Consider the following 15,082-nt stretch of genomic DNA (forward strand, 5'->3'; position numbering starts at 1 on the left):
CTCAATCAGATAGGTCTGATTTTGAAATGATTCAAAGTTATTCTATTCAGATTCTATATCTGTCAGCTCTAATATCACTCCATAGTGCCATGTGGATACACTTCAAAGGGCAAATGATACCTTGTGCTTACATTATTGAAAATCAGTTCAACAGTACCTTAATCACTTTTAGTTGACTATGTGCTAATACTCTCTCTATTCAGAGATTGTCCATTTCATTGTGTAGGTATTTGTAAATAAGTGCCCTGTACTCTCTTGGTACCACAACTTGTGTCCTCTTGGCTGTTTCCTTCATAGTAAATCACAGCTATGCCTCCAATTTTGTTACCCACTATGAGCTTATAAAGGTAACTGAAAAAAAATGTGGAAATACCGTTTAACTTATTTTTTATATGTACGAAGTAACAATAGGCCAACAACATGGTTTCTACTAGAATCAACACCGAACCGAGCTCTTTGAGGGTGTTTTCACAGTTCTCTTTAAAGTGAACTCTTGGGTAAAAAAAAGAGAAGGTAATTAACTCGGTTCTCTTTGTATTCACACTGCCCCTGCCTTTAAAACGAGGACTCAACTATTTTGCCAGTTCACTTCATCTATTCTGTGATCCGAGTCCACTTTGCATTCAAATTGATATGTTTAGAAAGGAACCAAGAAATGTTTCTAACATTCACTCAATGCACTCAGGATTTTTACAAAGAGCAAGACAAGCCATTCCATCAGTTAGCGGACAGCTAGACATACCTACTTATATTTTGGAAGCTAATAGATTGCATTTAGTTAAAAGATCCTATTAACATGTGCCTTCAGAAAGTATTCACACCCCTTGACATTTTCCACATTTTGTTGTGTTACAAAGTGGGATTAAAACTGATTTAATTGTAATTTTGTGTCAACGACATACACACAATATTACAGCTGTGAGTCTTTCTGGGTAAGTCTCGAAGAGCTTTCCACACCTGGATTGTGCAACATTTTGGATTCAGGACAAAAAGTTTGTTGCAAACAGGATAAAAAAAAAAAAAAAAATGTATTCTGTACAGCTGGTCTTCTTTTCACTCTGTCAATTAGGTTAGTATTGTGGAGTAACTACAATGTTGTTGATCCATCCTCAGTTTTCTTCTATCACAGCCATTTAACTCTGTAACTGTTTTAAAGTCACCATTGGCCTCATTGATACACCATTCAAAGTGTAATTAATAACTTCACCATGCTCAAAGGGATATTTTTACCCATCTAACCTATAGGTTGCCCTTCGTCGCAAGGCATTCGAAATCCTTGGTCTTTGTGGTTGAATCTGTGTTTGAAATTCTACTGAAGGGACGTTACAGATAATTGTATGTGTGGGGTATAGAGATTAGGTATTCATTCAAAAATCATGTTAAACACGGGGGTTGAAAACTTATTGACTCACATTTCAGCTTTTAATTTTTTATCCATTTGCGAAAATTTTGACAAAACAATTCCACTTTGACATAATGGGGTATTGTGTGTTGGCCAGCGACAAAATACTTTCTGAATACTTTCTGAAGGCAATGTAAATATTATTAGCAACAAAATAAATAGCAGAAGAATAACTGCAGATTAAATAATGCTGTAATTGAAAATCTACACCCAATGTAGGCTACTGCTCCCTAAAGAGCTAGAATTGATTTTGTACCCTGTTGTGATTCTCACCAAATATGGTGTTGAATAAACAGCTTATGAAGCTCCCTTAGCCTATAGATAACATAATGCAAACAACTAACCTTAACTAAAATGTCCACACATATTTAGGAATTTCTGTGTATCCACATAAAAATAAAAAATACACTTTTTTTTTTGCAACCCTGCACATCATCTCTCTTTTTCTTTGTGGCACCAATGTGAGGGGTTATGTCAGGGGAAACTGTGTTGCAGTAGCCTAGTGTGGTGTGGGAAGAATGACAAGCGAACCTCTGGAGTTTAAATTGCCCTAAAAAAAGGGAACTGGAATTCAAGCAACCTCTCGAGATCACGTGGTGGGCTATGGCAAGCTGTTTTAACATGTATTCATTGAAATTCTATTTTTTTTATATCAATAACTCCCAATAGGATTCAATGGAGAAACCGGTGTTTGTGAGTTCGATTCCCCCTGCAAACTTTTTTTCCTCCCTGAAAATACTATCCACTGCTGCTCCTCAACAGTGTCAGAAGAGCTGTGCTATATTACTGTAGCAACAGGGTTAGGGTCATGGCGTCCTGCGCATCTTTGCTGCAACGCTCCTAACTTGGTGAAATACACGTGCGACCATGTTGCTGTGTCTTCCTGTTGGGAGCAGGGAAGATATGCAGCATGCAAATGTTATCCTGCCCCCATGAAGGTCATTATCATAGAATTATAGATATACAAAAATGATTTATCAATATCAAAACTTATACAAATTATATATATATTTTTAAAATCATATCAATAATAAAAATATAGATCTTTTTTTATTTATAAAAATCTATTTTTATATTAATAAATCGTTTTTGGGGATATACAAATGTAAATGTTTGATATAAGATATTAATTATTGATATAAAGGAAGACAATTATTGATATAAAAATGTAATGTATTTATGTTAAAACATATTTCCATATCTTACTTTTGAGGGGTCTTGAGTTCCTTTGGAGTGTTCACACTGAACCAAAAAAAAATAAGCGAAAATTGTCTGAAAGGGACCAAGTGTGGAAACACCCTGAGTATCTGCATGGTGTAAAATGGCACCAAACACACACTTTCTAATTCATCCTGCAGTCCCAATTTGTCTTATAACATCTGGGCTTACCCAGGCCTCCTTTTAGAAACTTGATCTGTTCATCAATCTGTTAATAAACCCATAGTGTAGATCAGTGTTTCCTAATCATGGTTGTGGGGACCCAAAGGGCTGACACTTTTTTTGCTTTACTGTAGCACTACACACGTCATTCCACTAATCAACTCATCCTCAAACCTTTGATTAGTGGTGCTAGGGCAAAAACTAAAATGTGTACCACTTTGGGTCCCAAGGACCAAAATTAACACTGCTGTAGATGGCACAGACCAAGTCTTGGTGTAATCTAACATCCTATTACAGTGGGGCAAAAAAGTATTTAGTCAGCCACCAATTGTGCAAGTTCTCCCACTTAAAAAGATGAGAGGCCTGTAATTTTCATCATAGGTACACTTCAACTATGACAGACAAAATTAGTTTTTTTTTTTCCTTTGCCAAGATAATCCACCAACATAACAGGTGTGGCATATCAAGAAACTGATTAAACAGCATGATCATTCACAGGTGAACCTTGTGCTGGTGAAAATAAAAGCCCACTCTAAAATGAGCTGTTTTGTCACACAACACCACAGATGTGTCAAGCTTTGAGGGAGCGTGAAATTGGCATGCTGACTACAGGAATGTCAACCAGAGCTGTTGCCAGAGAACTGAATGTTAATTTCTCTACCATAAGCCACCTCCAATATCGTTATAGATAATTTGGAAGCGCATCCAAACAACCTCAAAACCGCAGACCACGTGTAACCACCCCAGCCCAGGACCTCCACATCCAGCTTCATCACCTGCGGGATCATCTGTGACCAGCCACCCGGACAGCTGATGAAACTGTGGATTTGCACAACCAAATTATTTCTGTCAGAAACCATCTCAATGAAGCTTATCTTCGTGCTCGTCGTCCTCACCAAGGTCTTGAACTGACTGCATGTCACGTTCTGACCATCGTTCGTGTGTGTTTTCCTTGTTTTAGTGTTGGTCAGGACGTGAGCTGGGTGGGCATTCTATGTTGGATGTCTTGTTTGTCTATTTCTATGTCTGGCCTGATATGGTTCTCAATCAGAGGCAGGTGTTAGTCATTGTCTCTGATTGGGAACCATATTTAGGTAGCCTGGGTTTCACTGTGTGTTTGTGGGTGATTGTCCTTAGAGTCCTGATGTCCTTGTTCTGTGTTAGTTTACACAAGTATAGGCTGTTTCGGTTTTCGTTACGTTTATTGTTTTTGTAGTGTTTGTGTTTAGTGTGTTTTTTCATTAAACATAAATCGCAATCGACACGCTGCAGTTTGGTCCGACTCTCCTTCACTATATGAAAACCGTTACAGAATCACCCACCACCAACGGACCAAGCAGCGTGTCAACAGGCAGCAACAGCAGCGTAAAGAGGAATGGACATGGGAGGACGTTTTGGATGGCAAGGGCTGTTACACTTGGGAGGAGATACTGGCTGGAAGAGATCGCCTCCCATGGGAACAGGTGGAGGCACTTAGGAGAGCAGAGGCAGCCGGAGAGAGGAGCCGGCGATATGAGGGAACACGGCTGGCAAGGAAGCCCGAGAGGCAGCCCCAAAAATTTATTGGGGGGGGGCTAACAGGGAGTATGGCTACGCCAGGTAGGAGACCTGCGCAAACTCCCTGTGCTTACCGGGGGGTTAGAGAGACCGGGCAGGCACCGTGTTATGCTGTGGTGCGCACGGTGTCTCCAGTGCGGGTGCATAGCCCGGTGCGGTACATTCCAGCTCCGCGTATCGGCCGGGCTAGAGTGAGCATCGAGCCAAGTGCCATGAAGCCGGCTCTACGCAGCTGGTCCCCAGTGCGTCTCCTTGGGCCGGCTTACATGGCACCAGCCTTGCGCTCGGTGTCTCCGGTTCGCCTGCATAGCCCAGTGCGGGCTATTCCACCTCGCCGCACTGGCAGGGCGACCGTGAGCATTCAACCAGGTAAGGTTGGGCAGGCTCGGTGCTCAAGAGCTCCAGTGCGCCTGCACGGTCCGGTCTTTCCAGTACCACCTCCACACCCCAGCCCCCCGGTAGCAGCTCCCCGCACCAGGCTTCCTGTGCGTGTCCTCGGCCCAGTACCACCAGTGCCAGCACCACGCATCAGGCCTACAGTGCGCCTCGCCTGTCCAGCGCTGCCGGAGCCTTCCTCCTCTCCAGCGCTGTCGGAGTCTCCCGCCTGTTTAGCGCTGTCAGAGCTTTCCGCCTCTACAGCGCTGCCGGAGTCTCCCGCCTGTTCAGAACTGCCAGTCTGCAAGGAGCTGCCAGTCTGCAAGGAGCTGCCAGTCTGCAAGGAGCTGCCAGTCTGCAGGGAGCTGCCAGTCTGCATAGAGCTGCCAGTCTGCAAGGAGCTGCCAGTCTGCAGGATGCCGCCAGAGCTGCCAGTCTGCAGGATGCCGCCAGAGCTGCCAGTCTGCAGGATGCCGCCAAAGCTGCCAGTCTGCAAGGAGCCGCCAGAGCTGCCAGTCTGCAAGGAGCCGTCAGAGCTGCCAGTCAGCATAGAGCAGCCAGGGCCGCCAGTCAGAATGGAGCAGCCAGGGCCGCCAGTCAGAATGGAGCAGCCAGGGCCGCCAGTCAGCATGGAGCAGCCAGTCAGCATGGAGCAGCCAGTCAGCATGGAGCAGCCAGTCAGCATGGAGCAGCCAGAGTTGCCAGTCAGCATGGAGCAGCCAGAGCTGCCAGTCAGCATGGAGCAGCCAGTCAGCATGGAGCAGCCAGAGCTGCCAGTCAACCAGACTCTTCCAGATCTGCCAGTCTACCAGACTCTTCCAGATCTGCCAGTCTACCAGACTCTTCCAGATCTGCCAGTCTACCAGACTCTTCCAGATCTGCCAGTCTACCAGACTCTTCCAGATCTGCCAGTCTACCAGACTCTTCCAGATCTGCCAGTCTACCAGACTCTTCCAGATCTGCCAGTCTACCAGACTCTTCCAGATCTGCCAGTCTACCAGACTCTTCCAGATCTGCCAGTCAACCAGACTCTTCCAGATCTGCCAGTCAACCAGACTCTTCCAGATCTGTCAGTCAACCAGACTCTTCCAGATCTGCCAGTCAACCAGACTCTTCCTGATCCGCCAGTCAGCCAGGATCCGCTATTCAGCCAGGATCCGCCATTCAGCCAGGATCTTCCAGATCCGCCAGTCAGCCAGGATCCGCCAGTCAGCCGGGATCTGCCAGAACTGCCAGCCAGCCGGGATCTGCCAGAGCCAACTACCTGCCTGGGCTTCCTCTCAGTGCTGAGCTTCCTCTCAGTGCTGAGCTTCCTCTCGGTGCTGAGCTTCCTCTCGGTGCTGAGCTTCCTCTCAGTCCCGAGCTACCCCTCAGTCCCGAGCTGCCCCTCTGTCCCGAGCTGTCCCTCTGTCCCGAGCTGTCCCTCTGTCCCGAGCTGTCCCTCTGTCCCGAGCTGCCCCTCTGTCCCGAGCCGCCATTAAGGGGGGTCGCCTATCTAGGGACGCTAAGGAGGTGGACTAAAACTATTATGGAGTGGGGTCCACGTCCAGCGCCAGAGCCGCCACCGCGGACAGATGCCCACCCACACCCTCCCCTATAGGTTTAAGTTGTGCGTCCGGAGTCCGCACCTTGGAGGGGGGGTACTGTCACGTTCTGACCATCGTTCGTGTGTGTTTTCCTTGTTTTAGTGTTGGTCAGAACGTGAGCTGGGTGGGCATTCCATGTTGGATGTCTTGTTTGTCTATTTCTATGTCTGGCCTGATATGGTTCTCAATCAGAGGCAGGTGTTAGTCATTGTCTCTGATTGGGAACCATATTTAGGTAGCCTGGGTTTCACTGTGTGTTTGTGGGTGATTGTCCTTAGAGTCCTGATGTCCTTGGTCTGTGTTAGTTTACACAAGTATAGGCTGTTTCGGTTTTCGTTACGTTTATTGTTTTTGTAGTGTTTGTGTTTAGTGTGTTTTTTCATTAAACATGAATCGCAATCGACACGCTGCAGTTTGGTCCGACTCTCCTTCACTATATGAAAACCGTTACACTGCAGTTCGGCGTCGTGACCGACTTCACGGATGAATCCCGGTTTCAACTGTTCCGGGCAGATGGCAGACAGCGTGTATGGCGTCCTGTGGGCGAGCGGTTTGCTGATGTCAACGTTGTCAACAGAATGTCCCATGGTGGCAGTGGGGTTATGGTATGGGCAGGCATAAGATACGGACAACAAACACAATTGCATTTTATTGATTGCAATTTGAATGCAAAGAGATACCTTGACAAGATCCTGAGTCCCATTGTTGTGCCATTCATCCACCACCATCATGTTTCAGCTTGATAAAGCACGGCCCCATGTCACAAGGATCTGTGCACAATTCCTAGAAGCTGATAATGTCACAGTTTTCCATGGCCCTGCATACTCACCAGCCATGTCACCCATTGAGCAGGTTTGGGATGCTCTGGATCGACGTGTACGACAGTGTGTTCCAGTTCCCGCCAATATCCAGAAACTTTGCACAGCCATTGAAGAGGAGGGGGCAACATTCCACAGGCCACAATCAACAATGATCAGCTCTATCCGAAGTAGATGTGACGTGCTGCATGAAGCAAATGGAGGTCACACCAAATACTGACTGGTTTTCTGATCTACGCCTCTACCTTTATTTTCAGGTATCTGTGACCAACAGATGCATATCTGTATTCCCCATCATGTGAAATCCATAGATTAGGGCCTAATGAATTTATTTGATATTGACTGAATTCCTTATATGAACAGTAACTCAGTAAAATCTTTGAAACTGTTGCGTAAATATCCTTCTTCAGTGTATTTGCAGCTATTAAGACCCTCTGGAAGTATCTCCCGGGTATCTACCTCTTAGTGGATTTCATAATGTAGATCAATATAAAACAGGTTGTTTGGGTCCTGGATGCTGATTGGTTGATATGTGGGACAACAGGAAATAATGTATGTGTGTGGCAATCGGTGAGAGAGCTCATTTAAGGGTTTTTGGCAGCCCCTAACATGGAGAACAGAAAGTGCTGGAGTGACATTTTAGCTTGCAGCGATGTGAGGGATGTCCGATTCTCCGCCAAAGAAGAGGCAAACACTGGCTGTCACTAACCATTGCCAGGATCATGGACAGTTCTTCCATTCGAGTGCCATCAATGGAAACGTCACTATTAATATCAACAACTGGCTTGGTTAGCTTGGACTTGCCAACCATAAGTTGCTGCCTATGTAGGCCTATGGGATATTTATTAAATCATAAATGATCCCAAATTAAATCTAGGATCGGCTTCCTATTTCGCAAACAAAGCATTCTTCACTCATGCTGCCAAACATACCCTAGTAAAACTGACTATCCTACCGATCCTTGACTTCGGCGATGTAATTTACAAAATAGCAAATTGGATGCAGTCTATCACAGTACCATCCGTTTTGTCACCAAAGCCTCATATACAACCCACAACTGCGACCGAAATGCTCTCGTTGGCTGGTCCTTGCTTCATATCTGTCGCCAAACCCACTGGCTCCAGGTCTATAAGTCATTACTAGGTAAAGCCCCGCATTATCTCAGCTCATTGGTCACCATAGCAGCACCCACCCGCAGCACGCGTTCCAGCAGGTACATTTCACTGGTCACCCCCAAAGCCAATTCCTCCTTCGGTCGCCTTTCCTTCCAGTTCTCTGCTGCCAATGACCGGAACGAACTGCAAAAATCTCTGAAGCTGGAGACTCATATCACCCTCACTGGCTTTAAGCACCAGCTGTCAGAGCAGCTCACAGATCACTGCACCTGTACATAGCCCATCCAACTACCTCATCACCATATTGTCATTATTTTATTTATTTTTCTCCTTTGCACCCCAGTACCGCTACTTGCACACTCATCTTCTGCACATCTATCACCCCAGTGTTTAATTTGACATACTGTAATAATTTTGCCACAATGGCCTATTTATTGCCTCACCCCCCTTATCCTACCTCATTTGCACACACTGTATATAGACTTTCTCGATTGTATTATTGACTGTATGTTTGTTTATTCCATGTGTAACTCTGTGTTGTTGTTTGTGTCGCACTGCTTTGCTTTATCTTGGTACGGTCGCAGTTGTAAGAACTTGTTCTCAACTAGCCTACCTGGTTAAATAAAGGTGAAATAAACATAAATAAATAAAAATTGAGGTTCTTGTCTCTCATGATTATTGAATCTCTGCTAGCTAGCTACATGCCAATGATTTGTTTAGCATAGCAATGTCGAATGAATATAATTATTTTAATTTAACAACTGGGTCAAAACATGAAAAAAAGAACTAACGACCAGCCCACTTGGGTAGCAATTTCAGAATGCAAAAACAAATTTACTTGTTAAAATAATATTTTTTGGGAAAAATATTTGTGTAAATATGTTGGCAAACGTTTTAAAAAGCAATAACTCCCTCATACCCGGGAATTATCATGTGAAAACTCCCTCCATGGGCTATATCCCAGCCCTTGGCTTCGCCTAGGGTCTCAGAACAACCCTTGTTGGGAGCTGTCAGACAATAATTCCCAGGTTCTCAGGCATTATTGATTAGAATATTTCCCAACCCCTGGTCCTCGAGTACTCCCAACAGCACACATTTTTGTTGTAGCCCCAGACAACACACCTGATTCAACTAATTGAGGGCTTGATGATTAGTTGACAAGTTGAATCAGGTGTGCTTGTCCGGGGGTACTGGATGACTGGAAGTGGGAAACACTGATGATGCATCAACTTCTCCAGCATTCCTCAAACTATTCAACGGAAACCTCCAACCATTCCATATATGTGATATTCCAGAGCTAGCACACCTGATTCAACTAATCCTCAAGCCCTTGATTAGGTGAATCAGGTGTGCTGGTTCAGGGCTACAACAAAATGTTTGGGATGTCTGATGTTGAGGCATTTGCAAGTTTAGGGTCGTGCTCAGTAGGGCACACCATTATTACACAACAGTAAATTAAAATCTGTGTCTTTATTGGAACAGTTTAGGTAGTTACTCTTGTTTCACTCTGTTTTCTCCTTACTGAACATGACCCAGGTAAAATCTCTAAGTGGTCCTAATTTAATAATTAGCTGCTACTCTTATACCAGGCCTGTAGGGCAGTGAGACTGACAGCTTCTCTTCTGTCGAGTCTTACAAGGACCTAGGCTGCAGCCCTACTACTATCCACTAGTGGTTTCCAAACTCCTTATCTCCCTATTCACGTTAATTCTTTCAGATCTGAGAGGAGGGTCAGCAAAGGCAAAGATAAGGGGGAAGGAGCAGGGAGGGAGCTATCGTATTAGAATCAAAGGCCCACAACGTCAGAGTGGGAGAGCTAGAGGACCTGCCTGCCTGTCATCCCCATTCCAGCATAGTTTCCACCTGCAATCACAATGTTCTAGTGGTAGCCCTGGGGTTTGTTCTAGAAGTTACTGCCACCCCCTTTGGTGCCTGTGTGTGGGGGGGATTTTGTGTATTATTTGTGCAATTGAGATGAAAATGTAATAGCAGTGAGTGCCCACATTTGCTGTAAATTATGCAGACTGTGTCCATTACATGTTTTCCGTCCCAACAGGACTCCATAGTCAGCCATGTCAGAAATTGCTTTTGTCATCACTTGTCACACCGTAGCATGTATGGTTGTCATATTAGAACAGCTTCAGATTCACAAGGCGTTGGTATCCTTCTGATTTGTCTATCAGAGGCTGTCCTTATATGGACACCATACATATGGCATGGAGTCAGTTACCTGACCGACTCAAACTGAATTCTTCCGCTGCTCTATCGTTTGTTACACACTTCATTCAGTCAGACTGCCATCGTTGAAGTCGTCTGTGGTGGCGTCAAAATGAGGGGCGCTTTACAAAACAAAGTCATCAGACTGGATCATCTCAAACCAATCAGAGTTTCAAGTTTTCAAAACAACGCTTTACCAACATGTGTTCTGGCTCTGTCCCAACCCATTGGTTTCTGGAGCAAGGAGTTTGGGTAGCCAAGCAATGGAGTCAGTGTACAGTATGTATGGGATTAATCCATAGCGTGTCAGCACCTGTTTAGACACCCCCCTTTCCCCTTTATCGATCAACGCTTCTCTCCTCCGCATAAACTCATGTAGTGGTCTGCTTGGTGAACTTTGGGATTACATCCAGAAACTGAAGGGTGACTGGCATGGAATTAACAGAGTTAATATTCAAAGCCACAGTGTTGTTCCCAGTTCAAAGCCACAGTGTTGTTCCCAGCAGAGAAAACTGGTTGCAATGACGTCATTATGGCATCTTTGATGAATAGGCCTTGTATAGATCTACTGTATTTTTTTAAGGAACCAGAATTGTTTTTTACTGGTTAGAATTTGACCAAAATATGTAGTCTTTCCCATGCCATCTAGATCTTGTCATGAAAAATACTTCTTTACCTGGTGAAATGTCCCCAAACAGAGAACCAGTTTACAACCAGAACTAAATAAACGAAATATTGTTTTGAGTTTGCTTTGAGTTCATTATTTTGACATACCTTAGCCTCCCAGTCTTTATTGAGATAGTAAATACATGTTACACATCTCCCATCGCCGTTAGGGTTATCCACGTGGCGTACATACCCAGTCCCGTTTCCTGGGTAACAGGCCACCATAGCCTGAAAAAGAACATGAGAAGGGCATGTCAGAAGGAAATATTTTGGGTGGCCATTTTGACAGTGTTGTAAAAGTTGTCACAGAAAATAAAAATGCTTCCCAACAGTAGACATATTTTCAAACACCTATTTCTAAGATGTAATTTATTGCTAACCTGCATGGACACCGGTTGAGGATATCAATACAGATGCAATTCAGTTGCTTGGCTGTTGCTTTCCAAATACATTTTGTGTATACATAAAATGTGACAATCATTACAATGCATTTCACAACAAATGATTAACGCATAGCCAATTGTTTAAAGTGACCCCTTTTTAACACGCTATTTATTCTATGTCATTTCAGAATACTTGCCTCCATGATTAGGCTACACTCTGGTAAAGCATATAATAGAACAGCACATTTCCTATTATGAAATTGTCATGTCATTTAAGACGTCTTGTTGATTCATAATGGATAATACTGCTATTGAAATGCATGCGTATACAAAGTATATACTCAATTATTCCTGTTCAAAGCAATGCTAACAACAAAAAAAAGAGATTCACAAACAAAAAGGCGAGCTTGTTATTCATAATTGCTGACGAGTGAAAGACGAGGCAGAGGCGCGACTGACACACTTGCTGGGCTGATTTGAAAGGAAAGAGGCTAATTGGAGTAGCCAAGTTGTTTTTGCTGTGTCATCAGTCAGGCCTTTACTTCAAGTGTTAGAAAACAATAGGTCAGAACTGTTGGCTTACGAGCATTTTTCCCCTTTATTATGTCGGTCTCTGGGTCACAGGCACAAGTTGTTACGTAACAAACCGTGGGTGGATTTGTACATTTTTTTTATGCACAGATACATCTTTATTTTCTTATAAATGGATACATCTTTTTGGTGCTCGGGTATTGCCACGGGACTGGGCCAAAGTGGAGGAGAGGGACACACACACATGCATTTTGCTTGGTCATTGCAGATGTATAGTACTTCCAAGGACATAGGCTACAATTGAGTAGTCGCAAAGTAGTATATTTCGTCAGACTTTATTTGGATAGTCCCATATCTACGGACCAAAAGAGATGGCACTGTGCTCTGATATTGATTCATTCATTGTTAGGAAAGAGCTTGCAAAAAAGGCATTTCACTGTCTTTGTGCATGTGACGATACAACTGGAACCTTGAAAGTACAGATGGTCAAACTTTTAACAAACGAGGCAAAAGTAAACATGTCGTCCCCCACGAACGATGCAGCACCTCCCTTGGATCAATCAGTGTAATTTTATACATGACATATCTCTAATGCAAGATGCATCATTCGCCCAAGTTGAATCAAAATCGGGCCAGTGGTGTCTGAGACATTGCATGGGTTAGCTATCATATCCCTGAGCGTGTGTGCCAGATGTAATCACTCGGAGTCAAACAGATCAAGAGATATGTTGAGACTTCTGTCTATAGATGCCACATATCAAGTTTTGTGCAGATAGGTAATTCTGTGCCATAGGCGTAGCATTTAAGTGTTTTACACAAAATTCTAAAGGGCGGAATGTGTAATTTTGTAAATGCCAGATCTCTATGGCAAAACACATCATTCACCTAAGTTTTCGTCAAAATCAGTCCAGTGGTGTCTGAGAAATCGCGTGTGACGAACGAACGTACGGGGACTCATTTAATCATGGGGGACAACTATCTGTTGATAAGCAACTACTTGCTAAGGTTAAGATTAGGGCTAGGGCAATGGATAGTTAGCTGAAATGTTGTTGACAGTTATTGAACATCTACAAATCATGTACAAACCATTTATTTGGGACTATCCAAATAAAGTGGGAAGACATTGACGTGACAAATCATTCAATTCCAAAGTAGGCAAAATGACAACACTCTGAATTGGAACTGCTTTCCAAACAATATACCTGTCAAGTTCCCATTGCAAGTCCTCTTCAATTATGTTCTACAATAATCATAACTATGCTACACTGATAACATAATTCTGATAGGTTCTTAGACTGTCAACAATGGCCAGAATGTAACCCACCCCGCCACGACCCCACAGGACTGTATGATACCATGACATGAGACTGCTTACACTGCTGTTTTCCCCAGATTACCGGGCTCTCTCTGTATGTGCTTATTTGTGAACTGGAAGACCTTCTGATCTCTTTTCCATCTGTGGAGGAGGACGGAGAGGTGGGGTGAGATGAGGGGAGAGGGGGGCGGGAGGCTGTTAACCACCAGGATGTTCTGCACGTCTCCCGTTCACGCCTCTCCGCCAGGGTCATTTCCAGATGGTGGAAACCCCCTCGTCTTTTTATTTAAGAGAGGCCCGCACGCAAAAGAAAGGAAATCAAAGAGAGGAAAGGGGGGTCTGAGGTCACGAAATAGGTCACCAGCGCTCTGGGTCAGACTTTGAGTCTAACTGGGATAGGCGGTGGTGATCACAGTTGCGTGTGTGCGTGTGGTTGTCTGTCTGTGTGGAGACCATGTCGTGAAGCCATGCCGTGAAGGCCAGACTTTGTGATAACCAAGGTCTTGATTTTTTTGTTTTGCACAACAGAACAATCCATCCTCGAAAGTTTTGGAATGTCGAGGTCGGAACGTTGGGAACGAGGGCAGCAGAAACTTGAAAAAAAGGCCCACTGCTATTGTTTGAATTTTTCTGCTTAGCTCATCAGGATAGGGCGGCAGGTAGCCTAGCGTTTAAAAGCATTGGGCCAGTAACAGAGGTCGCTGGATCCAATCCCCGAGCCGACTAGGTGAAAAATCTGATGTGCCCTTGAGCAAGGCACTTAACCCTAAATGCTCCTGTAAGTAACTGTGGATAAGAGCTTCGGCTAAATGACTTGACATTTTTTAAATATAAATTACGCTGCTTCGATCTCCCCCGCGCTCGCCCTCGAATTCCGTAGAGTGATCTCCACGCTGCAGCCGGCAGTCAGTGACAGGCTACGCATGACACATGACAGCCCCCACAATCCACTCGCCATTATTTCAACTGTTATCCAACCATTAGCGCTTTCCCTGCTGGCAGGTGCAAGCTGGGCTCGAAATGGAGGGAACCACCGACACACGCAAACAAAAACAAAAGACGAGTAGGGACAAAGCTAACACAGCTCCGAGGGCTGACGCAAGTCGAGGGAGTGAACGGGTACATGCGGAAGATAACGTCAGATGCCATTTGAAGACATGGAGTGTGGGGCTGAAGTGCGTCAGAGAGGTTTCGCTCAGTGCGAGAGGGGGAGTGGGGTGGTGAGCCGTGGGGGTTTACATTATGTGGGCATTGCGTCATTTGGCTTCTGGTGGTCATGTCTCGCATGACCTATGCCTCCTATAAGCTCTGTGCAAGAGCAATTTCTCAAGTGCCCCCATTAAGAGAGGGCAGGTGAATGGAGAAAAAAGGTTGGCAGCCATACCACCTTTATACAGGCAGTGCCCGTACAAAACCTAGGGTTGTAAAATTCAGGAAGCTTTCAATAAATTCCCTGGTTTTCTAGAAATCCTGGTTGGGGGATTACGGATTTCCTGCTTTTTCGCTCCTGAATCCAGGAATCCACCAACAGGGATTTTGGAAAAACCAGGGAATTGATTAAAAGTTTTGCAACCCTACGCATACCATATTATGACAACAGCGGCCTACAAAACGCAAGAAACATCTCATACTGTAAGCACTTAATATGCATAACAAGACTGTTATAGGGGGTTGAGGGTAATTTGGTAACTGTGACCTGAAATTGCTGCTCTTGTTACTTTATTTTCCAGATGTTTA

At 44.5% G+C, this 15,082-nt stretch overlaps 1 protein-coding gene across 1 annotated transcript in view; it reads right to left on the reverse strand.

The window, feature by feature from the left end:
- The window catches only part of LOC139370551 (egl nine homolog 1-like), a 45,725-nt gene that overhangs the window by 12,810 nt on the left and 17,833 nt on the right, over positions 1-15,082 (reverse strand). Inside the window, exon 2 of the mRNA XM_071110118.1 lies at positions 11,225-11,344. Coding sequence (XP_070966219.1) covers positions 11,225-11,344 — 120 coding nt within the window. The remainder of the gene's footprint in view (positions 1-11,224; positions 11,345-15,082) is intronic.

This window comes from Oncorhynchus clarkii, chromosome 17 (assembly GCF_045791955.1).
Source record: "Oncorhynchus clarkii lewisi isolate Uvic-CL-2024 chromosome 17, UVic_Ocla_1.0, whole genome shotgun sequence".
NCBI classification, from domain to species: domain Eukaryota; kingdom Metazoa; phylum Chordata; class Actinopteri; order Salmoniformes; family Salmonidae; genus Oncorhynchus; species Oncorhynchus clarkii.